The sequence below is a fragment of the Ixodes scapularis genome, unplaced genomic scaffold (genome assembly GCF_016920785.2).
Source record: "Ixodes scapularis isolate PalLabHiFi unplaced genomic scaffold, ASM1692078v2 PGA_scaffold11__112_contigs__length_91849675, whole genome shotgun sequence".
Taxonomy (NCBI): Eukaryota; Metazoa; Arthropoda; class Arachnida; order Ixodida; family Ixodidae; genus Ixodes; species Ixodes scapularis.
Window position 1 is genome coordinate 24,740,378 of NW_024609837.1, and position 26,816 is coordinate 24,767,193.

The following is a 26,816-nucleotide window of genomic DNA, read 5'->3' on the forward strand; positions in this document are numbered from 1 at the left end:
GGCGAAGTGCCGTTCACGTTGCTCTTTTACAAAGTCGCTGGGACTTGCCTTAATATCATCATCATTAAAATCACATTGCGATTTTAATGATGATGATAGCTGTTTTGAGCGCCTTATTGCTTCGAAACCGAAACTACGTCAAACAGCGTTAGATTGCGCCTCATCGAAGCTGGAAATTTTTAGAACCCGCGTATAATACGAGCCGCGAATTTTACAAAGCAAAATTTGAAAAAAAAAGAAAAACTCGTATTATATTTGGGTTTTTACGGTATACACAACACTACTATTACTAGTAGTAGGCTATCTTTCGATGTTTAAAAGAATATAGCAAATCAATCCAAAAATTGGGGTGGGCTATCTTTCGGGGGTGGGGCATCTCTCGGGATTTTACGGTATTATTATCCGTCATCGTGGGGCATTCAGAATCTTTGAGTCGCAATGTCAACGCGGTGAAGACTGGGCGCTTAGTGCCGCATGTTGTGGTAAACTGAAGCGAATTGGCGCAAACTCTACGTATGCGAAGCGCAAGTTCGTCTGCTTCTTTTGCAGGGGTTGTGGCGACATCAGCACGTGGTCTACCCACTATTTTTCAATCAGAGCCAATCAGAGCTCGGTGTTCTGACGTCACAACCCCTGCAAAAAAAGCAGACAAACTTGCGCTCCGCATTATTGACTGAAAAGGGCGGACCGTTGCTACTCTCGAGGCGCGCCACAAGCTGTGCGAGAGCTTCCGTTGTTTGCGTTTTCTTGACTGTTTGTCAATTAATTTGAACACCCCCACCCCTTTAATAGATCAAAAGCATTATTTGGTCAGCTTTCTGCCTTATCTTCTCATCTGGCGTGCAATAAAGATATGCTGCTTTATCAGCATTGGGTTAAATGTTAACCGCATATTCTATAAGGCTAGCATTGTGCAAAGCTTCGTCTTAAAAAAAAAGAAAAAAATCTTTATAAAAGCTGGATGCCCGTGGCAACAACGTAAAGAAACGCCCGTAAATGGCTCTAAAAAATATCTGTAAAAAGACCCATAGCATCACAATTTTTAAGGAGGTACACCAGTTAGCTTTTTTTCTCAAATTTATGGACTATGCAACTTTATGAATGAGTCAGCTGATTTTCTCAAACTTTTGTGTAATGTAAATTTAAAGAAAAATGTTTACCATGCACACAAAAAAAGAAGGTTCTCAAAATTTAACTTTTCTTCGACAAAATCATGCAAGGAAAAAAAGTAGGAAGGGACCGAATCAAGTTCGGGAGTTTGCTTCACCTCAAAATTCCCCGCACAGAATGCGTAAACCGCCAATAGACGAGATTCTTCCTTAAACACGGTACTTTTCAGGTGGCCGACTAGTTGGTGATTGGAGCAACAATGAGTTAATTTTAAAAAGAGGTTCTTAACGAGCCAAAGCAGACAAGAGAAGCAGTGTGCCAAGTAACAACTTTATCTAAGCACTTATGTACATGACGTGACAAAAAAACAAAAAAGAGGTACGAAGGGCAGTTTTCATAAGGAACCAGACTTTGGTCCAAATCATGGTCTTGTTGACGCAACGGCCGAGGAGGCCGAGTGTAGACCGCAGTCGGACCGTTACCGGCCTTCTTTCTTCCCAGACTGCAAGGAAATATTTATGTACAGTAAACCTTCTCTAGAGTATAGTCAGTTTCTACAAAGAAAATTCCTTTACTATGTGACAGAACCCCTTTAAAGTAAAGTAGCGTAAAAAAAAAAGTTTCTACAAAGACAATACTTTCACTACGTGACATAACCTCTTTGAAGTAAAGTAGCGTAAAAAAAAGTTTCTACCAAGACAATACTTTCACTATGTGACATAACCTCTCTAAAGTAAAGTAGCATAAAAAAAAAATACTCAGATCATTTTTCAGAAGAGGTTTATCAGATTGAAGGACTATCAAATTTAGGACTCTGGAATGTGCAGCACTAATAGCCATGTAGAAATAATTGTCACATTTAATATTCAGTATGGGAGCAGGCACCTATAGGTAAGATGGATATAGTGGAAATGCAGGAAATACTACAAAATAATTCAACAATGACTATGGACAAATAGAAAAGAAAACCAGTTTCACAGTTAAGCAGATCACGTGGAAGAACATTGTATAGGCAACTTAGCAGGTACTCATAATGTTTCCACTGAAAAAAATTTAAAGGGTTCTCAACATGACTCACTTCCTCCAAATATAAAAAAGAAAACTTATTTTTATGCTTTGATTGGGAAAGATGTAATACCATGTCCAGCCCAGTCAAGCCACATTTGTGTGGCTTTTTGCCTCAAGTATAAGAACTCCATTTCTAGTCAATTACACTACTATTCCTAGGTAGTCACCAGATCAACCTGTAGTGTGAGGCACGCTACATTTCAATGAAGACACGAAAACGAAGCAGGCATACTTTTTTTAGCTCCAGTTGCAGGGAACGGACTTTGGAGCGTTCTTGTTCCAGAGCAGCATGCAGCTCGGTGACCTGGGTGAGACCAGTACCAAAACGTTGCTTAGCAGCAGTTGAAACAGAGATGACACCCAGCTGGACCTTCAAACTGGGCTCCTAGAAACTCAGACAGTCTCTCTATAATCTTTACCCCAAGTAAAATGTTATTTCCAGTTTAAGCACAGCTGAGCAAGGCATCGATGCATCGCTACGAGTGAATGCTTCCCAAGTACCCTCAAAGCACATTCAGTACTGTTAATCCTCGGTAAGTCTTCAAGAGAGACAAAAGTTCTAAAAACCTTGAGAACACCCAGGGTCTTAAACACGTGGCCCGCAAGTATCCTGTGGCTACGAGCTCCCACTCCTATGCCTTGAGCACTGCATGCGCCATAAATAAGGACCTCTTGTCATCCCTTCATTTCCACTGGAAACATAGATTTGCTTTTATGACGTTTTCACACATTTGGCACTAATCTGTTTTTTTTTTTTTTAGATGGAGGATTGTTTTGTCTTACCGTTAAGACACAAGTAGTTTCTCATATTTCTGCTATAAAAATCGTCAGCAAAGCCAAAACTACCGTATGAAGAGATTTTCTTTCGAGACATGTTGCGCTCGGATAATGTCCGAGTGGATTGAGTGATAGAGTAATGATTGTGTGCTTGGTTTCTACTTCTCTTGAAAAATTCCAGAGTGCTGAGGGCCTAGTGGTATTTAAAATCTGGCAATCACACTAGGTACAAACCCAAAGTAGTTGTGTGGACAAATCAAAGCTAAAGACATCCCTGGAAAAACGACTATTTTACAAAAGGCCACTAGCACGAGACCTCTTCTTTAAAGGAGTTGTGCAACGATTTTATTGTTGAAAGGATTGGCATCTTCTACTTTTGATATTGTTCACCATGTCACAAATGACAGAAAACACGCCTCCTTTCATCGAAATGTTGCGATTCTGCCGAAATAAACCAGTTCGGCTAACTGGTTTATTTCTCAAGCAACCTATATATACAGTATTTACTCGCAGAATGAACGCACTTTTTTTCCCCAAAAATCTATGCAAAGTTGGGGGGAGCGTTCATTACGCGAAGTAAAATTTTTGCGTCCGTATTTACTCGCATAATGAACGGACCTTTTATCCTGAAAAATCGAAGTAACTTCTTATCTCTTTGCGCAAGGCGCCCGATCTCGTAACCTAACTAGCTGTGCAAAAAAAAAAAAAAACGCTTTTGTTTTCTTTTTCTCTTAGTTCCTTGGGGCTTTTTTTTACCGCCTTTCGCAAGCTGTTTTGTTTGCTTAGGCGAGGGCTCTCCGCTTATCTTTCTTGTCTCCTTGCGCGCGACGCACGACCCCCCGTAACCAAACTGCGCTGTGCAAAAAAAATAGAAGAAAAAAAAAAAACTCTTTTTTTTTCTTTCCTCAGTTGTGTGGGTTCTTTTTTTCTTTTTGCCGCCTTTCGCAAGCTGTTTACTTTGCTTAGAGCAGTGGTTCTCAAATGGGGGTCCGCGGACCCTTTGGGTTCCGCGAAGGCATTCTATGGGTCCGCGAAGTCCTGCCTCATCAGTCAAGCGCGGCAATAAAAGTTTTCTTTTTTCAGATCGCGAAGGCATTTTTCGATTTTCGGGAGAGTTTTTTCGTGTGTATGTCAATACGAGAAGTCTACTTCACACTAGCCCTTAGTTAAATCCACTTATTATATCAATATTATATGTAACCTATAACTCTCCCTCCCCTCACCACGAACGGAGTCCTCGATCATCTCTGCCGATCCACAAGGGGTCCGCGACACATTGATGTTTGAGAACCACTGGCTTAGAGGGCTTCTCCGCTCCTCTTTCTTACCTCCTTGCGCGCGGCGCGCGACACCCAGTAACCAAACTGCGCTGTGCAAAGAAAAAAAAAAGAAAAACGAAAAAAAAAAGCTCCTCTTTGTTTATGTTTTCCCTTAGTTCCGTAATTGTTTTTTTTTTTTTTGTTGCTTTTTGCAATCTGTTTTGTTCGCTTAGAGCGCTTCTCCGCTTCTCTTTCTTACCTCCTTGCGCGCGGCGGCGCGCGAATCCAAAGTCCAGACTGCGCTGCGCAAAAAAAAAAAAAAAAGCTCCTCTCCATGTTTTTTTTTGCTTCCGTTGGATCTTTGCGAATTTTTTAACGCCTTTTGCAAGGCATTTTGTTCGCCTACGCTGCACATGCATTCACGACCTCGCTGCATTAGGAAAAAAAGCGCGTTCATTTCTCGCGTTTTTGGGGGGAGGGGGTCAAAATTTTGACGTCCAAGTTGGGGGCGCGTTTATTATGCGAGTGAAAAAAAAAGTCGAAATTTTGAGAGCCGACTCGGGGGGTGCGTTCATTACGCGAGTGCGTTCATTGTGCGAGTAAATACGGTATGTACCTACACAGCAACTTTCACCTAACTTCTACACAGAGATCTCCTTTGGTGAAAGCATTTTCAAATACAAAGACAATACACATTCACAAAAGGCCAAGCAGTCAAACCTACCATCAACCACTTTCTATGCAGAGATTGTTTTCAAATACAAAGAACATATGCAAGAGACCTTATGCAAGAGGGTTCTGGGACCTGCATCTGGGTACACCGACCCGGGCAAAGCTTCCCAAATATGAACACCGCTTCAAATATCTTTTTGTGCTTACATTTGACTTAGTCTGTTCTAATAACCTGTCCTTTACGCACCTCGAGGTTTGTCCCACATACTTGAATCCGCATGCTAAAGGTATCTCATACACCACACTCTCTACGCAAGAAACTGAAGGTTCCGGATGAGCCTTCTGGTAGCCTCTATGGTTTGACTGAAATGGCGTCAACCTGCTCATTTTGAAATCTGAAGAGAATACTACGTCTACTCCAAGCTTCTTGCCGCAAGCCTTTAGGTTACGGGAAATCCCGTGTATTTAATCTCTTGTGAATGTGCATTGTCTTTGTATTAGGAAATGCTTTCACCAAAGGAGATCTCTGCAAAGAAGGCGGGCGAGTGTGGCTGTGTGGGCATATATAAGTCGCTTGAGAAATAAACCTGTTAACCGAGTTTGAGACGTTTCCTTCTGTGTCTTGTTCCTTCGACTAAAAGTTCATTTTATTCACCACAGACTTGGATGTTAAACGACGCGATTAGCTACCACTGGCTCGCCTGCACACTCACTGTCTTTTTAGTAACCATTGTAGGTTAACAAAAGATTAACCATTAAAGATAATTACAAGAGCACCCTCCAAGGCTTACTCCACTAGTAACTACAACTGCACTAACACACTGCTGCTTCCTTTGGTACACGGCTCGCACTGACGTCGCATCAGCTGCCATTGTGGAGATCTTGCTGCCGAACGCGCACCTTTTCATACATTTCGCGCAGCTGAATTCATTCTTCTCGGGGTACAATTCAAACACAGTTCTCCCAAAAACTGCAAGGTATGCCAAAGAAGCACGAAGGACAGCTCATAGTGTTCGCTGTAGTAAACTCGTGACCGCGAAGCCTGACGGGCCAGTTCTTACTTGCTGCGTCAGCTCGTCCTTGACTTGCGTCACCTCCTCGAAGTCTCGCAAAATCTCTGCCTTGTCATGCACTGCGGGCAACAATTGGGAGAGGCGCATCAGGTGCTTTGCTCCCGACACTGGCGGCTCAAAAGAACAACAGATAGATCAGACAGAGAAATTCATTTTTGTTTGGAATTTAAGTCGTTGTTTTTTTTTTTCCCTCTCCACATCAATGTAAATCTTCCCTAATTTCTTTTCGGGCTTATTGCGTATCAAGAGACTAGTTTCTGTGGAAACGTGAAACCAGCACCAGAAATGACCGTAAGGTCCTGATAGACCGTTCTGAAAAATCCCACAAGACCAATCGGCAAAATTGCGCCACGCGGCGAGGAATTGTGGGACCGTTCTGATGATCGCTGGCGCCAACTTCTAAGCTCCGTACATCCTGGAAGCGGCGCGATTCCGTCTCGTTCCCTATTGAGAGTTCAGAACGCAGAGGAAACAACCGACACATAACAAAGCAGGTATGTTCCCTGTTTCGTTACCATCCTACCTTCTCTACATTCGAAAATTGCAAAACAGGAAACCAATTCGAACTGCTCCTTGTATTCACAGGTCGTACGTCAAATCGCAGTGATGCATCGAAAAGAGGATGACTGCGCCGCATATTTCCGGAATGGTCCAAGTACGTGCCACACCATTCCAGATACCAATGTGGCCAGCAGTGCTGAACACAATTGTCATCATCACCCATTGCCATCGCTGCAGAATCCCCGTTAAAGAGTGAAAAGACAAAGGAAACTCACTCTCCCCCTGACCCAGGATGGTGCAGAGCTGCTTGTTCCGCAGTTTCACCGTGTGCAGTTGAGCCTTTTGGAGAGAACAGAAATAAAGACGTGACCTTAGGCTCCCGATGAACAAAGCAAGGAACATAGGGAAAAGAACACTGCACACAGTGCTCCCACACCAGCTCAACAAAAAACTCAAGATAAAAAAATTATACAATCAATTTACAACCTAATTATATGAAAAATCAATAAAAAGATAATGAACAAAAACGGAATGCACACTGTTCAGACTCTCACATAGAATGTTTATAATCAGTTCACCACAACGAGGAGGACGTTTGCAGCTCAACATGGAACTTAAGATAGAAAAATTATACAATCAATTTACAACCTAATTATATATGAAAAATCAATAAAAAGATAATGAACAAAAACAAAATGCACACTGTTCAGACTCTCACATAGAATGTTTATATTCAGTTCACCACAATGACGAGGACGTTTGCAGCTCAACATGGAACTGAAGATAGAAAAATTATACAATCAATTTACAACCTAATTATATGAAAAAATCAATAAAAATATAATGAACAAAAACGGAACGCACGCTGTTCGGACTCTCACATAGAATGTTTATATTCAGCTCACGACGACAATTTCAAAGATGGTACCTTTGGCTGACTGGAAAAGCCCTTGAAGATAATACTAACCACACAATCATTAGTTATGTTATGCAAACACCAAGAACAGTAAACCATAGTATAACAGAAAACCACAACTGCAATATAAAAATCATATTAATTTCAACATTAAGTTGACCACTAGGTAAATAAAAGCATAAATCAGTTAGTTTTCTCGTATCATGTACTGTCATTCTCGTCCACGGCCTATAGGTGTGGTAGGTACATCCAGATGCTTACGTGCATATAAGCCAATGGTCAGGTAACAAAACCAGCCATTTGTTTGCACGTAGCTGGACCCACAAAGTGAGCCAAGTCAAAGTTTTTTAAGGGTACAACTCCAACACCTGCTATGCACCATTTGAGGCCGCGAAAAGCTCACTCGAGCAGTCTCGTTGGCGAAAGGAAAAAGGCAAAGCGGTGTAAAACGTACAGTGAGCCTCTCGACGTCCGCACGCAGTCCCGCTATCACCTCGTCCTTCTTGTCTAGCTGGTCTTGAAACTGCAGGCTTAGCACTTGCTCCACAAGGAAGGGCTGCAATGTCAAGCACATCTGTCAGGTATCAACGTCCTTGAGGGCTCAGAGTCCAACTCAGACACGGGGCGATTAGTCGAACCTTGCTAATTGAGAGTAAAACCCGTACCGCGCGCAGCTGTTGCCACGTGCATCGCTTCCCCGTCCCACCTCGCACACATGTCAGTCTCTCCCAGTCCGCCCGTACTGCTTCTGCTACGCCACCTTTCGGGCCCTCTTATAACCTAGACTTTTCATGGGAGTTACGTAGGTGCCGACAATGAAACCTAAAAAGAGAAATCTAACCAGTTTCAGCTGAGCTCTCCCTGGATCATGAATTTGCACCTTTTTCTGGATATTTTAGCTCGGCTGATGTTCCAAAAACTTTTTTGTCTCTATGTTTCATACCTCAACTTCAGTTCAAGGTCCCTAGCAATGACGTAGGTCAGCATTTAGCATGTAGTGTTGGATGGTACATTAACACATCCACCATTACCGCCACAGCAACAGCACCGTATGCACCAAAAAGTAGTTCTAGGCATCTCTTAATTTTAACGGCAATTGAAGTCGTGCGATTGCAACTGTATCGACACTACGCTACACGACTTGGAAGAAAGACAAAGACACGTCACTTTTCAATGATACTTAATTCGGATCAATCCTTTTGCACTAACAATGTGGCTTTTGAACGGTGTTTTAACAATTGCAGCCTTGTAATCGACCACTTCCGCTCAAAACGTCGTCCTGGCATTAGCACCCGCCACACATTTGCGGGTAAATTGAGTGTACGATTGTGTCGTGAACTGTTCCCGAAGAGCTCGCTACTCTAGCAGACGGCAACGTTGCGGCGGTGGATGTTCATCCGAAGTCGGTTGGTTTCGCAGCAGATGACAGCCGGTTTCTCCGGGCCTCGCATTTGGCGCAGCGATACGAACGCTCCTGTGATACGGCGTCATGTGACTCGCTTTGACTCCCTTAAAGGGTCACCAGGGCCGTAGCCTCCATTGTTCGCCAAGTTATCATGAAACAGGGTATGGTGACCGCTCATTTAAAGGTCTTGAGGGTGACTGAACAAAGCAAAGACCCATCTTCACATTCTTTTGCTACAAATTTTTTTTTTTTTTTTTACTTTTTTTGGTTATACATTGACAGTTAGCCCATTTTTTTATTTCACCCAATTCGCTCTAGGTGGGCTGCTTCTCGGGATATTACGGTAGAGCACAGAGAAGAAAGTGAATCCCTCGCAAACACTGCATTTAATTTTGTCGCAACTAACAAACAAAGAAGCACAACAAACACAAGCTCCTCAGTGATGCCCGTCGGATGCTTCGAAGCGTGCCGAAACGCACTGCTCGTACACGAGCGGTACGGCTCAGAGCTGCCGTCGGTTACACAACGGTGCCAGGAATGCGAGGTCCCGAAGCGGCAACAAATGACGTTGCAAAAATTAGTGTCAAGCTGTCGGACGTTGTGATCCCGGGGGTCGGTCGTAAAAGTGCCGGCGAAAATGCACAAGCGAGTGCGAGCGCTGCCATAGCCACGGGATTCCGACTCCCGGCCGCCGAAGTTTCCGTGAACTGTCGAGCTGGAAAGCTCGACAGTTCACGGAGCGGCGAAACGGGCGTCTGCCATGTCCACCATCGCCGAGATCGGGGCTGGCGACAGCGTGACACTTTGGCCTCGTTCCGAAATTCGCTCGATCCTACTCCGGAGTAAGGGTTTCGTACCTTGGCGTTCTAAAACCTACCCGCGTCCAGCGTTCTTCAATCCGCGTTGTCACATGACACGACCCGCCGGAGCGACTCGGATCCACTTGGGTAAGACTTGGAACGCGGCCTTTGACGACGTCGTCCGGCGGAAGTCAGGCGACCACTTTTTTGAACGCGGTAAGCACGCCGGCGGGAGACGCGTTGCGAGCACCGCAGTTACACTCGGCTGGTACATTTTGTCCCAGCCTGTCACTTCATCATAGAAAATCGAACCTTGGGATTGTGGCACGGTCGTCCCCACCTGCTTGTTTTTGAGGTCTTCCCGCCTCTGCTCCCTGGTCAGGATGGTTTTGGCGTCCTTCGCGACCTCGTCGAAAATGTCCTCCTTGGATAGGACCGGCGGCCTCTTCTCCGAAGAAGCCCCGAACGAATCCGGGTGTTCTGCAAACGGTGCGTACCACGCTCAAGAAATTCGCAACTGCTGCGCTACCCTTCCCCCGATTCGTGAACGGTTGGAGTGGGGAAATTGTTACTTTGCGATGTGGTGCAGGGCTCCACGCTGCAAAGCAGCCATTCTCAAATTTCGGAGTGTCAAAAAATCTCCCCCTTTAAATATCTATAATTCATACATAGTAGCTTCGTTCAATTTACTTGCACCTCCTGCACCGGTGCAGACACGTGTAGGGCAGTGTACCTACGGTACGTGTATTGAGATACAACCGGAAGTACACCGCCTACACCATTCTGTACCGGTGCAGGAGGTGCGGGTAAACCAAACGAAGCTAATGTGCGACGCTGTGAAAGCTACTAGTACAAGCACGTGGCTTGACAAAGCTTTTAATTCGTGCACACTCTCGTGTAAGTGAACGCTAGATGAAGCCACGTGCTCGCAACTGTAGCCTGAACTGTGCTGCGCTCTATATATAAAATGTATGGTGCAAAGAGGAACAATCTTTTTTGGGGTGCAAGAGGCCTTTGGAGAGAACTGCAGGGGCTCTATGCTACACGGCGGGATTAAGCGAGACCAAGGGACCGGGACAACACTGCCTGCTGCGATTGGTCAGCGCCGTGCCGCTGACCAATCGCAGCGGGCGGTGTTGTCCCGGTCCCTTGGTCCCGACGTGTAGCATAGGGCTTCAGGCGGACATAGACCGAGGCCGCCTTACCCTTGGCCTCAAGGACCTCGCAGGAAGAGGCAGCCTCCCCCAGGTGGTTAAACTCGTCCAGAGACATTGTCGTCTTCTTGTCCTTCTTCAACAAATTCTTCTTCTTTTTCGGCTTTTTGGCGTCGGACGAGGAAGCTGGCCCCACCTGCACGACCTCCTTCTCGTGCGCCTCGTAAAACTGTGAAAAACAAAAAAATAAAAAAAAGCTTACTGTTGTTTTGAGATTTTAGAAGAGCCCCCGACACTCCAAAGTGCATTTGTGTTCAGCAATAAAGCTCCTTTCATGTGAAATGTGCTTTGTCTCGTCAGGGGGGAGGGGGGGGGGGGGGGGGTTGTAGAAATTTGTGAAGCCAAATTTGTGAGCCAGGTGATGAAGTCACAACCCCTAGCTCGACGCTGATTAGCTGGCGATTGCACAATCACTCGCACACAACCGCTCGCCCGCCAGACAGTGGTTGAATGTCGTCGGAGAAACGTCCGCGGCTATGGAGGGTTCTGGAAGAGAACCAGGGGTTCGAAGCCCGGGTTAGCGCCGGTATCTCCATTACAGGAATTGCTATGGAGGGTACATGACATGCGTTAAGCCAGTCGTTAAACTAACCGACAAAGAGCGCCGAGAGCCAGTCGCTAAACTAACCGACGAAGAGCGCCGAGAGCGTAGACGTCAATCTCAGAGGAACCGAACTGACACCACATGTTTTATGTGCAACACAATCGCCCAGCAATTTGCTACACAATTTCTTCTTTTTTTTTTTTTTTTGAGAAACCCTCATCTGCTTTGAATGGCAGCCAAGGAGTACCTTTCGTTCTTGACATTGATGCTTTAAGCCTATGCAGAAGCTTACAGGCTGTGTGAACATTAATGCACATGCTAGAGTGTGTTTGGCTCATAGTTTTTCATCAACGGGCGGCTCAGACCTGCTAAGAAGCGCTTGAACTGGAGTAACCTTTTACCTGGGAGCAGGGAGAGAAAGGAAATTTGGGAGTGCATAGAAATCATGAGGGTACTCTGGGAAACCACTGGGTTTCTGGGAATACAGTTTGAAAATCCATGGCTAAGGTCAATCTGGTACGATTGTTACACCAGTGTGACAAATGTGACTGCCAAGGCACTCCCCGTGGCTCTGTGTTCGAAGTTTCATTACATCTGTTTGCAACGTTCATAGCAGAGCGTCGAACCAGAACTGAACCGAACCAAAGACCGGAACTGAACCGTTATTTTTAGCTGAACCAAAACTGAATCCGACCGAAATCTTAGCTGCCATCTTGGAACTGAACCGGAAAAAAATATAACGGTAACCGGTTCAAAATGGTTCACAGCAATTCTTTTTTTATTACGAAATGAATGTTTGAGAATCAAAAATTGGCAGCTGTTTTATACATAGTGATCAAAGTGTCTATGCTGAATTGCAATGTATGAGAAATTGTCGTGGCACTCTTATATTGGCACTATGATTAATCATCTGTCACGTAGCTCCGTGACATAGTCACGTTACTAGCAGTATCGTGACTGCAAGTAAATGAACCTAAAGAAGGAGAGGACCAACATACCTCTTTCTTCTCTTCATAATCAAGCCGGCTTAGTAAGAGCGCTTGTTGAAGGTCTTGCTCATAAGCCTCTGAAACAAACTGTGCAAGAATAACCGTTACCTCAAGTTGGGAAATGCTCTCATTCCCTTACCAAAGTTAGGCCTGCTGTTGCATATACAGTGAACCCCTCCTACTGCTACAATCCCCAGGATTTGGAGAGTGGGATGCAAGGTGGTCGTTATTTGCTTTCACGGTTTAAAAGTGTGCAGGCAATGATTGCAACTATGTAATCGTACTGCATCGATCAGGCACTCGAGAGACACCTCAGTTTTATTCTTAAAACCTACGCTCAGTATGCGTTTCATTGCTTTGTCTCTGCATATGCAAACTGGATTCAAAGATGCGGTACCTGGTCATCTCGTTTCTTCCAGGATTCCCAGTCCTGAGGCTTGTCTCCAGACTTGTCTGTAGGCTTGATGTTGCTGCCCGTGGCTTGGGCTCTGGCCTGAATAGTTTTGTAATACGTTACGAACGATGATAATTATGACTTACAAAGAAACCTAGAAGAGACAATACATATTATATTTGTAACACCTGTACTGGTATAAGTATACTTCTAGCAGAAAGAATGATACAGAAAGTCTGTGTTTCGTCCTCTTTGTTTTATCCTCCCTGAGAGAAGTGTAAGATGAAAGATACCGTGGGGATTGCTGATAAGCACCAGTGATGCCCTATACAAGGTCCCACTGCTCGGTGATGTCATAGAAACACGTTCAGTAATGTAATACTTAAAGAGGCACTGACATCCCAAAGGTCGCATTTTTTTTAATGCCTAAAACGATGCAAATTGTAGTCATAGACATGCAAAAAAAAAATGCAACGCAAAAAAAACTTTCCGGCGCGCCTTTTTATTTTTGGCGTTTTTCTCCCCCGCTGCTCACCTCCTTGCTTCTTTTGATTGGTGACGTCAGAAATCATGAAATTTAGAAGCTTTGTAGACAACATTTTTATAACATTTAATAGCGGCAATTGTAAAACATGTTAACGCAATTGCAAACGCACTACGGCCTCTCTTTTTGAAACACCAAAAATCAGAGTCCGGTGTAATGTCGCTTCCTGGCTTTGTATTCTCCCTCGGAAAACTTGGCGGTGCTCGAGCAGAGGATGATCGGTGAGTCGGGGAAGAAACCATTTTTTTTCCCGCGCCGGCGCCCTTCTATCCCACTCCTCACCTCCTCTTCGCTTCGGGTCGCAATGGCAACGGCACTTTGCTTCGTAGCGTGGAGCAGGGGTCCGAAAGAAAGTCGACTCGCTGGAGACCGCAAAATTTGATGTCACTACAATGGCGCGGATCGCGCGGAAACTTCAAATTCGGCATTTGGAAATCGTTTTTTTAATTCACAAAAACTGAATTCCCAAGTTTCGAATTTGGAGGATAATGTCCCGACATTGTTTTCAATCGTTTCGGATAATAAAACAAAATATGATTTTGATGTGTCAGTGCCCCTTTAAGGTTACCGACACAAGGTTCAGCATAGCGGAGCTTCAGCAAGTTAGAATTGTCCAGTCGTGTGGCGTGATATTTTCAACACCTCCGGCTCTCCAAACGCCAAGCTCCCATTGAAGCCTCGTCCTCCAGAAATCCACCAATTTTGGTCCTTATTATTTGAAAACTTTGCGGCAAGAAATTGGCAAGAAAACCACAACTTTGATAAGCGCCTCAAAGAAAATAAATATCTCCTCTAAGCACAACAAATGCATCATTTTCAAGAATGCTATGAATCATGGTAGTTTACGAGCACCATTTTTTCCACAGCCAACAAGAAATTGCTTTACATGTCTAAACCTTTAGGAAGCTCACGTTGCACAAAAGAAAAACAGAGACAACTTGCCTTTCACATTATTACACTTCATTCCACTGTTAATTTGGCAAAGAGCGAACGCTTCGGCATCCTCGAGCCAATCAAAGCAAGGAAGGCAAAGCAAGTTCAGTCTTTATCCAAGGCATGGGGGCGAAAGCTTAATTTTAACTTAAGCAGTTGGGGAAGAGGGAAAGGGGGAAATCTCTTCTTACCCGGACTTGTTCTTGCGCGTCCTAGACAGCAATTTGCAAAGGTACGACGGGCAAGCCAGCGGGCAACAGCCGGCACGGCCCGCTGGCTAGACTCAGGCTTCAGGCCCGTGAAAATTAGTGTCGGGCCGGGCTGGGCCGGGCTCCTAAATACCTGCCCATACAGACCCCTAGTCCCAGATGTTGGCTTTCTTCCCCTAGAAGTTTAGCCTGTCACTCAAAATTCATAGAAAAGCAGCTTTCCTCTTTCTCCCGATTCCATGGCTGCGACAGCACTGTCCAAACTTTGGTCGGTGACAGGTTGAGTGTTCAGGGGAAGCTCCTCCCACCTTGTTCCACTTAAGTGAAGCGAACGCCGGAGAAGAGGTTGCCTCCTCTCCAGCGTTCACTCTGCTAAAGTGGAAAGAGGTGGGAGGAGCTTCCGCTGTCACCGACTATCGTGAAAGAAAGCATAGTCAGGTGTCTCTTTCCGACGCGCTCATTGGCTCAAAGGGGCCGTAGCACTCGCTCTTTGCCAAGTTATCGTGAAGCGAAACAGAGACACAGGTTTCATCAGCGGAGGCTTCCATTGGAAAACTCCAAACTTCTAAGTCGGTCAGGGAAAAGATGCTCGGCTAACTGGGTAACCTGTAGAAAACATTTGCCAAGAAAGTAACTTCGTTAACCAGGGGGGCTATGTTCGACAAACGTTCCGTTTCTCCTAAAAATAAACGGAAGTGATGGAACTGACGATACCAAGTCTGATTGGCTAGAGGCTCAAATGACGAAAGAGGGAACTTTCGTCATTTGACAATCTCGCCAATCAGACGCGGTATCGTCAGTTCCGTCACTTCCGTTTATTTTTAGGAGAAACGAAACACTTGTCGAACATAGCCCCCCAGGTCCTTAATATCGATGAGCACATGAGGCTGCGCCAGCACGGCCGCTCCTATTTACATAACGGCGCTACAATTAAATGCAGAGCGAGGTAACGCTGGAGTGCCCATTGCATTATGCGCTCAATGAAGGGCACTGACGTAATTTCTACCTGTCCATCTTTCTCTGCAGGCTTCTTCTTCTTTTTGGGCTTGGGCTTGGCGGCCTGCGAATTCTTGTCACTGTTGGAACCAGTCTTCGCAGGTTTCTTAGCAGTCTTGGATTCGTCCGGTTCGTCCCCTTCTACCTTTAGCACGGCGAATCGTGACGGCAAGATCACGGCCATTTCCCGAGAAAAAACTTAATCGAAAACAGCGAAATTCTAAAGTCACTCACTACCGAAGAAAACCTCGAGGAGCAAGGCTTCAAAAGGCACAACAAGCGGTTGTCTCTCCTCGTCGACCACCACAACTCTCCAATGCAGTCTACCAGTATCGGAATGCTCTTTTACTTCTTCTCTTTGTCGGCAAGGAACGGACTGATAAACTTCGATAATCTATGATCAAAAAAGGTGCAAACACGAGCGTACGCGTGCGTTCTTCCGACAGTCCGCGATCCGCTACGTTTATGGATCGTTTTGATTTTGACAGAATCGCAGAATCCGGAGACAAGAGCCGAGCAAAACACATCTTGCTTTGCGTATTTTTAGAGCGGCACTCGAGTCGCGCGCTTTTGGACGCAGACGTCTGCTATTTGTGTTATTTTTATTCTTATTGCCTAAGTCATTAACAAGCTCGTTGGTCACCGTGTGCGTGGTTCATAATATTTGCTGAAGTTAGAGGAAGTTGATGTTAGGTTGGCATCAATGGGCTGCTTCTTCCTTTTTTCTTTTTTTTAGTTTATTGCTGGCAGGCTGGCAGTGGTGGCTGCTGTTGCTCGTTTATATTCTTCGTCGGCGTTTGGATCCGGAAACAGGCTTTAAACCTTACACTTCGCGCTGAGAACGTTGTACAAACTGTAATTTAGTTCGGTTGTCAATTTTGGTTTGTTACCGAGCCTTGACTGCGTCTACCGACGACTCCGACGGCGCTGATAGCCGTTTGCTGTCTTCGGTCTCCCAAGCCAGCCCAACTGTGCATCCAGGTCAGCAAATGACAGCAAGCCAGAAATTTAATGCGAGTTTCACGAACATTTAAGATAGAACATTTTATCTAGAAACTTGCTTTGATGTCACCACGTCGGCAGTACTGTTTCGCTGCCCGTGAGTTCCCACCATACAGTTCGTTCATTTCCAACTCTCTAGCTTTAATAGCCTTCCCCCCCCCCCTCCCTCCTCCTCCTCCCCCCCTTCCGCCCCCTCCTCCCCCCTTCCGCCCCTCTTACAAACTTGTACTTTACTCTAACAAATATAAGCTAAAATAAGTATCACTATCATCACAGGGATTACCATAATCATTGTGCCAAAGTAACGAGTGGCCATGCTTTTGGAATACCCTTTTCAACAAGAAGAGTAGCTAAATAGGCAGGTATGCTTGTAGACTCTGCTGAAAATTGGAAGCTCACTCACAGTGAGAATAACTGTCAAGCTCAATGTGCACAGAAGCTGCAATCTGGTGAACAATGTCACCAAGTGCAAGCTACTCTCGTTATAAAAGATACAGCCAAATTAGCACACATACTTCATCATTTAGGTGAAGCCGGCTTTGGGGACAGCCAAACCTAAGCGAACATTTATGTACATCAATGTGCATATGATAACACAAACATGTGTACTATTGCTGACAATATGAGCTAGAACAGCACTCCGGCCTGTGCACGGTACTACCTGTGCCACCTGTCGCGTCACTCTGCGAACACGACGCACCCTGAGGCCGAGATAAATTATCACTTGTGCTCTCTGCGCTCTTCCGGCCGTCTGCTAGCGAAAATATTGGCCGATGGAACCACCATCACGGTGCGTGTTTCGTGCAGCCCAATGTTCACGTTTTCAGCTAACATGCATTTCAGTCCATTTCAAGAAAGCGCCGAATTGGATACGAGCGTTGAAACACTCATATTTTTGCTATCCCACCCTGGTAGGATGTTTCTGGGCGAATGTTTTATTAAGCGCATATTTATTCGCTTCTCGATTGATTGTAACGTGTATTTATGGAAACAGTTCAGTGATGTAATCAGAGGGCGGTCGCGGCAGAGGGGCAGTTTGGAGATCGAACCCTACATGGTCACTACCCCAAAATCTGGGCGCTCTCCTTCCCCCCCCCCCCCTTCCCCTCTCTCTCCTCAGCCGCCGCACGTTCATTGCACGTGGCACGGGACGGGGCGCAGCCTCGCCAACCGGAAACGGGGGGGGGGGGTGGGGGACAAGCTAACAAGCTCCTCCTCCCCCCCCCAAAAAAAAAATTATAATCCGGGATATGCCATTTACACAGTTGCATTACTGGCCTTTTATAGCGCAGTTGCAAAAAAGGGGACGACAAGTGTAATCTACTGCCGTCTGGCAGTAGATTACGCTGGCAGTAACCATAAGCTTTGCTGGCAGTAACCATAAGCAATGCTTCGTTATTGTCTCTGCAGCCAACGACTCCACTCCAATGAAGGCGTACAAAAAGGGGGAAATGCCGGACTATGTTCAGCCCAAGCAGAAACCAAAAGGCCCCAAGAAGAAGACGCCACCAGCAAAACCAGAGGTATGAAATTTCCACTCCTCTTCGTTGTATACAGCATGTACACTAGTGCTTTGATCCCACCTTGGAGAGTCCGAAAAAATGGGTTTCTCTTTGTGTCGCGTTGAGGTTGCTATAGAGGTGGGGCTAGGGGGTGCATGCATAAAGTTAGAATATCAACAGATAAACTGACCTCGTTCAGGAAAAAAAAAAGGAGAACCTGTTTCGGGCAAATCTACGGCGCCATTTCCCGGGCGAAGTAGACATGTTTTCTTTTACTTGGAAATGCTGCCGGCAGATGACGTATGCATCGGAAAACTTTCGCAAGATTGTCTGCTATCAAAACCCGAATCGGTGTGCCTCGCGCGCCTTAAATGCATTTGCCATTTGTCGACAGTGTCTCCAAGTCATTGAGCACTGCTTGCATCGCCAGGGAAATGGCGCTGTAGATTACCCGAAACAGGTTCTTCTTTTTTATTTCTTGAACGAGGTAAGTTTATTCGTTGATAATTTAACTCCACACGTGCACAACCTAGCTGCCCCTCTGTAGTAAACCTCAGTGCGATACGTTGAGAAGCCGATTTTTGCGAACCGCCCAAAGTGGGATTGTAGCGTTAGTGTACATGCTGTAGAGTGACATGAGTGGTTAGCTTTAAATAAATTGGTTATTGAGTCAATGGTAGACAACTTTAAAGCGATAAGTGCCAGTACACAATGTCAGATAGGTAGAGGGTGCACAGTGCAGCTTTTAGCTGAAGATTTCTTTAATTGACATATACTACTTATATATAGTCTGAGGTTGCAAGTGAGAAGTCAACCTTTCTGTTTGAAAGATATAAGCTGGCAAGGCACGGTAATACATTTGCTGACAACATATTTTTTGATGTTGATCACTTCAAACTTTTCTTGTCTGTTTTAATTTTAAACTTTAAACTCCGGAGCAAAGTTTCTGAACTTTTCATAATTCTCCAGGGAAGTTTCTAAACTTGTCAGGGAAGTTTCTAAACTTTCTAGGCAAGTTTCTAAACTTTCCAGGGACGTTTTTAAACTCCCCAGGAAAATTTAGTAACAAAACATCTAGGGAACTACATTTTAATCGAGCAGTGAATTCCGATAAAAGCCCAATTTCCTTCGTCGCCAGGACAACCAGTTCCAGCAGGACTGGTTGGAAGAGTCCCCGCACGACCCGGCGGAGCAGACGTCGCCCCATGTGGCGATGACTCAGCAAGCGGCGAGGCGGAAGCAGCGCTTCGTCAACCTGTACAGCCAGGAAGGCAAGGCCAAGGACGTGGTACTCCTGCCAGGGAGGCACCCCTGCGAGTGCCAGGCTCACCGGCATGCACTCGTTAACAACTGCCTCAAGTGCGGGCGCATCGTCTGCCGGCAGGAAGGCTCTGGGCCCTGCTTTACCTGTGGAAACCTGGTGGGCAACCTCGGGTCGATTGTGTTCGCCCTTCACTGAATGAACGGGTGGGGGCGGCCACACCCTTTTGTATCGGGTGTTAGCTTGCGCCACCTGGCCTGCTGTTTGGCCGTTTGTAGTGTGTACCACTAAATGCAGATCACACGCTTTCACCCTTTCCTGGATGGACGAGTCGTGGCGGCCATACCGGTCGTACGAGACTGTAGCTTATGCCACTCAGCCTAGTGTTTGGTCATTTGCACAGTGTATTCTAAGAAATAGAGGTAGAAATATTCCCTCAAAAATTGTTCGTGGTGAGAAAAAAAACTGAGGATGCTTGATTTCTGCGATAAAGCTGAGGTGCACGCAGTGCGATTCCGCACTAGCTTTTACGGGGAAATTCCGGAGATGCTTGAAATTTGGCAGAAATTTACCAAAACTATAATTTCCTTAAGTTTAATTAGTCTATAATCATTTGCCGGTCCAGATTTCCCTGCTAAATTTAATTGGCAAATTTTGCATTACACTTTTGGGGGCATTTTTTTTTGTGAAATTTTAATCCTAAACACATTCTGCATGCAAGATTGATGACATATAATTTTAGCTTTATATACAGCCCTTTCTGTTTGTTTTAGATAAAGCGGCCTGGCTTAGCTTCACAACAACTTTAGATGCGTTTGCTCTCAGGTTTGCACCAACGACGAGAAGTCCATCCTTGCCCACGAGTCCAAGCGCAGCCAGCAGCTGCGCAACAAGCTCATGAACCAGCCAGTAGACGACAACTTGCTCAAGGCCATCGAACACAAGAACAAGCTGCTCGAATACGACCGAACATCGTGAGCCGCCCCTTCCTCCGTCCCTCCGCATTCCCGCGTGGGCGCTCAGCCCGCGTGCCTCGCACCGAGAAACATAACGAATCGATTAACTTGTTTCGTTTGTTGATGGAGCAAAGTATGACGCAGCTTCAGTTAAAATTTCTGCGGATTGAAGCCCGATGAAAGCCAATGAGTATGTACTCAAATAGCTACTGGGTTCTTAACCTCTCTCCCACTAGAGGTTAGAAATCCGCCAAGTTTCTAGACCTGAAACGTCGAAGGATCGCAACCACGATCCTTCGACATTTCAGGCTGTGTCTGTCGTACATTTGAAAAGATAACGAAAGGCTTTTAAATGTGTTGCGAAGCCAGACAGGAAATAGGAGCCTTCGCCGACACGTCAACCTTGATGCAGGGAGCGCCGCACGCGGGTGATCGACGACAACAGCGACTACTACTCGTCGGACAACAAGTGGCTGACCCCGGAGCAGCGGGAGCTGGTGCGGCGGAAGGAGGCGGAGCTGAAGGCAGAGCAGGAGGCCTCCAGGCGCCGGCACAAGGTGACGCTGGACTTTGCGGGGCGCCAGGTGCTGGCCTCCCAGGAGGAAGAGGCCACCATGCAGAGCCTCATCCAGCGCTTCATGGCACCCCTGGTGGAGGGAGGGGTCAACGACCGAGCCTGCCGGGAGGTCGAGGCCACCCACTTCGTCGACCCGGCTCTCGACATGCCCGCCCCGGAGGTTAGGCGCCGTCCCGAGCACACTGCTTAAGATACATCTCTCTCTAATCAAAAACAACAACAAAAAAATTTAACTCATCTTAATCACTTATGTCATCTCGTTGTATTCGAAGCAACCATTGCCTCACTGCGCGTTAATTAAACGGTATCGACAACAGAGAGAAACCTAGGGGGTTTGTCTGCAGAGTGCGCGCCACGTACCGAAAACGTCGCGCGTTTTCGGTGCGACAGTGTCGGCAACGTAGTGGCAGGCGGTGGGAAGGCTTGGGTGGTACAAACAATCTCTGCTTGGCGGCGGATCGGTTTGCTTTCAATTCAGTTTTGTTGATAGAAGCTTTGGTGCCAAGCATAGATACCGCTAGATTCGTCTGCGGTGGTGTCAAGAGTGGAAATTGCCCAATTCAAATGCTAACGATGACGTCCCTCTCACCCGCACCTTGTTCCTGCGAATGACAAAACTGAGTGAGGAGGGAGGGGAGTTCGCTAATGACGCCTCGCACATCCTTCTGCAAACCTCTTCCTCGTGTGAATACCACTTTACAAGTGCATTTGTGACGGGGTGGGGGGGAAAAGTAGAGAACGGAAATTTTTTAGCGCCGTTATCGGTGGGGTCTTGAGAGAAAGCATGAAGAGAGCGATGGAAAAACATAAAAAAAAAGCTGGTAGTGCATTAAGCATGTTTGTTCTGCTGCGACGTAGTTTCGCGCATTGGTGTATGTGCTTAAAGCCTAGTGTACTTGGAAGTTGCGCTTAGCGTCACGTCCCGTGAAACTCCCAAATGGGGTTAATGCAGTACGTGGACACGGGCGGCCTGAGAGCCTCACGAAGAAATCGACCAGGCGGCGATGGCACCCTGGTGAACACGACCGGCGATGGCATCGTGCTCGGCTCTCGGATTCAGGACCGAGGTCTCATGGAGATGTCAGACGACGGATTTGCCCTGTCCATGCACCAGCCGTACGCCAGTCTTCTCGTGGCTGGCATCAAAAAGTGAGCGGCCCCTTTCAGGCTTATCCATACCGACTTTCGTCGCTTTGTTCTCTCGCTTGGCTCGCTCGCACGGCGTGTCCCTGGAAATTCTAAATTTAGTTTTTTTTATTGCAAAAATGAATTATGCACCTGAGTGTGCTCAGTTTTCACCCAAATGTGGTGCTAGCAGCCTGGACCAGATGCCGAAGTTTTTAAACTAACCGTCATCTTATTCAAAAGTTTTCTGAAAGTTTCAATGGGAAAGTATGGCCCGTTCTCGGTAACTAATGCCATTCACCTCCATATATTTATGGGCTTCTTTGGCCACCATTCTCCCATTAAATGTCTTAGAAAATTGCTTACGACGTTTGAACCGGATAATGGGAAGCTCTAAAACTTTGGCATGTGGTCCGGACGCCTAGCGCTACATTTTAGCGAAGATTGGGTATTCAGGGACGCAAAGTTCATTTTTACGGCGAAAAGAATGCTTAGCTGTTCTTCAGAGGGACCTCGTACATGTTGACCCAGCTTGAAATACAGGTTTAGCAGTTACTCGCCGCATAGTATTTAAAGTACACGTTTTCTCTACATGGCGTTTCCTTTCTCTGTCGAACACGAAGGCACGAGGGGAGATCGTGGTACACGACTTACCGTGGACGTCTTTGGATTCATGCCGCCGCCAAGCCGCCCACTTCCGAGGACATTTCCACCGTGGTCGGCATCTTCCAAAAGATCACCGAAGGTGCCTTTTCTTTTTTCCTTGTTTTGCACATGCCTCTGTTCAATACCTTACAAAGTTTTCGCTATGTTCGCGTAAAAAGGATTGCCGAGAACACGGACAACCAAAACTGCAGTCCCTAAGGGTCTCTAGCCATTGTTGCTTGCCGCAAATGACTCAACACCCTACCTTGGCTGAGCTGGTATTATCAAAATCGGAGGAAACCGAAAACTAAAGCCCATCTTTCAATAAAAAAAGCCAAGCTCCACGGGAGGAAATCTTAACAACTTTATTTCGTCTTGACCGAGAACACAGCCCGTTAACTGGTCGTGATGGTGCTTCTTTTTTCGGGGACCAGACTTTTCTTTCGTTTTGTTTCTTTATCGGTAGCAGGACGTTTTCCGAGCATTCGGGTCGGGTGCATGTTCTCCGTAGGTTAGGAAATCCCACGCCCGTGTAATGTTTTGTTCAACGTAAGTTTCAATAGACACCAATTTCTTGTCCGACACGGAGAATCGACACAGAAAAACACCAAACCTGGGGCGAAAACTGAACCCCGAAAACGCAGAAACCTGCTCGTAACGTTAACGGCACCATAACCACGAAGAGCCCAACTACAAGTTCAATTGCTACAGTAGCCTTCTAATAACGACGGCTCAATAACAAGTATGATAGCCATGGTCGTCTCAAGGCGGCGATGGTTCCGTAGTCATTACGATTTCTGTTGTGGATGCTCTCACGACCGTTGCGGTCTCAGGACCGTTGGGCATGATGCGTCTTTTGTTGTAATCCCAGGCCAGCCAGTCAGGTTTCCGGACCAGTATCCCACGGGATGCCTGCTGGGATGCGTGAACCTGGTCGACTGCCTTCCGCAGGACGTTTACCGTGAGCAGGTCCGTTTCTCCTCGAGGTGCCACTGACTTCCTTTGTAACCCAAGGTTCGGGTTAAGCATTTATGAAATATCGCATCTAGAAAAAAAAAGAAAGATCTATTCACATCCAGATTCTAGATCCGACGATGTAGTGAAAAAAATTTTGTGTTGCGACAGAAAAATTGTTTTCGAGAAAACCCCACTTTTCGAAACGCGCTTTTAAGCAGCCTGGGTACGTGACTTCGAGTCCGCAGAACTAAATAAATGGACTTACTTAGCAGAATAATTGGATTGATGTAGTTTGTGACCTACTGTTTAGCTTCTCGTTTCTTCCTATCTCTAGCCACACCTACAATTAATGACGGCCGTCCTAGAAAAAAAAAAAAAAAAGTTACAAGGGCTGAAATCGGCACAGCTTCCTGACCAGAGACCACCCGAGGATCGTGCTTGCATATTTACACTTTTTATGCGTCCTCCGATCTGTCGTGCCGCATTTCTGTTGCAGTATCCCTTCGGAGAATGCTTCTCTCCCTACGTGTACATCTGCGAAGAACCACAGGAGCTGCAGGTCAAGTTCCCCATGAAGGGCAAGCACAAGATTTGTGAGTGGAGCCTGTTTGTCGTAGAACCTTTATTGATTTTAACGAGGGTACACTACAGTGTTTTCTTCAAAGGAACCTTGAAACGGAAGTTAGTTGCGGGGAACCACATGTGCAAACATGTTACCGGTGTAGTGTAGCAGTGTAAAAGAATGTCTTGGTTTTCCCAATAGTACTATTAGGGACATAATTGGTAGTATGGTTATTATATGTAGTCCGTCTCATGAATAGCAAGGTTTTGCAGCAGAGGTGTGGCACATTATCTCGAACAACCTTTTCTGAAATATTAGGAGAAAGATGAACCGAAGTCTTTGCGGTTGAGATTTCCCAAGTTGCTTGAACTGATGCTTACTGTTATAACCCTCCAATCAATCGAAGAAAAAAAGTCAAATCTTCTGCCCAGAAAGATAACTGTCTTTGAAAACAGCTTCTTTATGCATCCCTTAACCAAACATGCTATTTGTGTGTTAAGGGAAGATGAAAGTAAAAAAAACAAGATTTTGCTAAAAAAAAACAACATTATTTTGGGTTTTATGGTGTTCTATTATCTTCGATGTTCATATCTTGTGTATAAAAATGACAAGTGCCGGTTATGATCACAAAAGTAGTCAAATACGCATTTGAAGGCCTCCCGGCAACCCAGAACAGCATAAATTGGAGCCATTTTTCTGTGCGTGGTTCCTGAAATTGCGAGGTCGACCGCCATCGCGTGTATGTTTACAAGTAGGCCCTAGCCGTCTTCCCTCCGTCGCAGTCCACTGTAGTTTAAATTTTTCACGGCAAATTATTAACAAAATATTCTTTTTCTTGCCGCGAAACGGTATTGCAACACATTTATGATAGCATTCAAATGCAATTTAGTTTTTTTGTATGTAATTTTTTGGGCATCTTCACAGTTTGTGCATAAGAATTATTGTTTTAAATATTGTCCTAGCCAACTTTTGCATGCATACACTTTAATATATGTAGAATGCAACTACCTAGGCTTGGTTACATTGAATTTTTATATTTATGAAAAATTTAATAACCTTTTATTAGCCCCTTGAAAACAGTTCTTCTGATTTTGATGTATTTTGAAATGAAATAAGTCTAGCGCACATCATTTTTGTTGTTCATTGCACTCAGTGGTTTAAAAGGAGTGAAATTTTTAATTTTTTGGGGCTCTTTTAAGTGTATTGCTATGCCCCACGTGCCCGTAAAAATGTATTTTTTGTCTGCATGTGCATTGCATCTATAAATAGGAGATCAGGCAGTATAAACTGAAAATTTCTTTTCGTTATCATAAATAACAAAAGAAATGCTTTCTCCTGGCGCATGTCGCTTCAAGCCTACTCGTGAGGATGAAAGAATTGTTCAGCAACTCATGTTTTTGATGGATGCATTTATTTCAGTCAAGATAGACTCCAGGCTCCACCAGGCTTCCAAGAAAACACTGCTCTGCCCCCAGATCCTCACGTGATATGTTCTTATATAAAGTTTGAAACCTGTTGGCCCTTTGTGCACTGCCTCATTTCTGAACTGAGTGCACGAACTATGGTTCTGGCTATTTCATTATGTTAACATATTGTGTGTAACTTCCAAGAAAGCCAAGGCGGGAAAACACACTTCGGGACAGCTGAGAAAAAAAGCGCCCACCCCCAAATTTGGCAAGATCTGAAAAATTATGCACAGTACTTATATACTAGGTAACATTGATGACCGAACAAGCACCCATTCCCCAATTTTTGCGATTATCTCCCTATTTTGAGTAGGCACTTGCTCGGCATTTTACGGTGTATGTATGTCATAACAGATTTCTTTTGTAACCTAGTGGTGTTTTTTATACTAATTGTTGCACGTGTGCAATACAGTCAGACCTGTTTATAACGAACAGCAGGAAACGCTATGATCAGTTTGATATAGCAAGTAATTCAATATAGCAAAAAACATTTACAACTAACTTCCACGACGAGTTCGTTGTAAGGAGAAAGCTTCTCTTTCTTTCCCATCTCTTCATCTCCACTTCGTAACGATGCGCTGAAAAAAAAAAATTTTCTTTGCACGCATGCAGAGTTTTTTTTTTTTTAGCTTATTATCTCCTAAATCGCTTCTCTTCGTAGGCAAGCGCTTTGGGATGAAGTTGTTTTTTTTCTGTGCGTACATGCAGAGTGTATTTTTTAGTTTTCTCCCCTTTTGAATCGCTTCTCTTTGTTCAATTTTTGTTCGCAACTTGAGCTTTTGGAATTTTCTTTCTTTCCTTCTTTTTTGGGGGAAGGGACAGGCTAGAAGATGATTATAGTTTTGTTTAACCCGAGACTGGGGTATTTCGGAAAAGGGACGAGAAGAAAAGAGGCCACAAGGAGGCGACGTCTCAACATTGAGACGTCGCCTCCTTGTGGCCTCTTTTCTTCTCGTCCCTTTTCCGAAATACCCCAGTCTCGGGTTAAACAAAACTATGGTTAACTTCCACCAGCTCGCCTGCACCCTTACAATTTTTTCATTAGAAGATGATTGTTTGCACATTTTCTGAAGCCTTCCCGGGGGAAAAAAGTTTGATATAGGCAATACGTTGTTCGTTATAAAACATACTTTTACGTGCATTTTTATTTTAATTTTTTGGGAGTTCGATATCGACAATAATTTGTTGTACGTGGGTTTGTTCTAAACGGGTTTCACTGTAGTAAGCATTATTTTTATTCCAGTAATTTACGAATGTACCATTTATTCTCTGGTGGACTTTGTGGTTCTACAATCTTCAGGTATCAACCAGCTCGCTCGACAAGCTCGTAAATGTATAAACCACATTGTTCAATAATCT

At 45.2% G+C, this 26,816-nt stretch overlaps 2 protein-coding genes across 2 annotated transcripts; one reads left to right on the forward strand and one right to left on the reverse strand.

Moving 5' to 3' along the window:
- Positions 1-1,421: 1,421 nt before the first annotated feature.
- LOC8037357 (G kinase-anchoring protein 1) lies at positions 1,422-15,981 on the reverse strand. The gene is made up of 10 exons (XM_029989224.3): positions 15,415-15,981; positions 12,726-12,821; positions 12,338-12,415; positions 10,787-10,964; positions 9,922-10,061; positions 7,831-7,932; positions 6,736-6,799; positions 5,948-6,018; positions 2,411-2,482; positions 1,422-1,612 (listed from the first exon to the last, which is right to left on the reverse strand). Exons 1-10 carry the CDS (start codon positions 15,586-15,588, stop codon positions 1,589-1,591), a joined length of 999 nt encoding a protein of 332 aa, XP_029845084.2. The 5' UTR covers positions 15,589-15,981; the 3' UTR covers positions 1,422-1,588.
- A 171-nt stretch (positions 15,982-16,152) lies between these two features.
- On the forward strand, positions 16,153-25,509 carry LOC8037356 (activating signal cointegrator 1). Its single transcript, XM_040223394.2, has 10 exons — positions 16,153-16,385; positions 17,817-17,929; positions 19,047-19,328; positions 19,995-20,143; positions 20,538-20,862; positions 21,655-21,851; positions 22,451-22,572; positions 23,344-23,441; positions 23,926-24,022; positions 25,411-25,509. The coding sequence occupies exons 2-10, from the start codon at positions 17,834-17,836 to the stop codon at positions 25,476-25,478; spliced, it is 1,434 nt and encodes a 477-aa protein (XP_040079328.1). The 5' UTR covers positions 16,153-16,385; positions 17,817-17,833; the 3' UTR covers positions 25,479-25,509.
- Positions 25,510-26,816: the final 1,307 nt, after the last annotated feature.

Excerpts from the sequence above, each read along its gene's own strand:
- LOC8037357 (XM_029989224.3), bottom strand. The coding sequence starts at position 15,588 with ATGGCCGTGATCTTGCCGTCACGATTCGCCGTGCTAAAGGTAGAAGGG. Across the intron at positions 12,416-12,725 it reads GGAAGAAACGAGATGACCAG|TTTGTTTCAGAGGCTTATGA; the intron begins GTACCGCATCTT and ends ATTCTTGCACAG. Across the intron at positions 6,019-6,735 it reads CATCCTGGGTCAGGGGGAGA|TGCATGACAAGGCAGAGATT; the intron begins GTGAGTTTCCTT and ends TGTTGCCCGCAG.
- LOC8037356 (XM_040223394.2), top strand. The coding sequence starts at position 17,834 with ATGAAGGCGTACAAAAAGGGGGAAATGCCGGACTATGTTCAGCCCAAG. Across the intron at positions 19,329-19,994 it reads GCTTTACCTGTGGAAACCTG|GTTTGCACCAACGACGAGAA; the intron begins GTGGGCAACCTC and ends GTTTGCTCTCAG. Across the intron at positions 20,144-20,537 it reads CTCGAATACGACCGAACATC|GGAGCGCCGCACGCGGGTGA; the intron begins GTGAGCCGCCCC and ends ACCTTGATGCAG.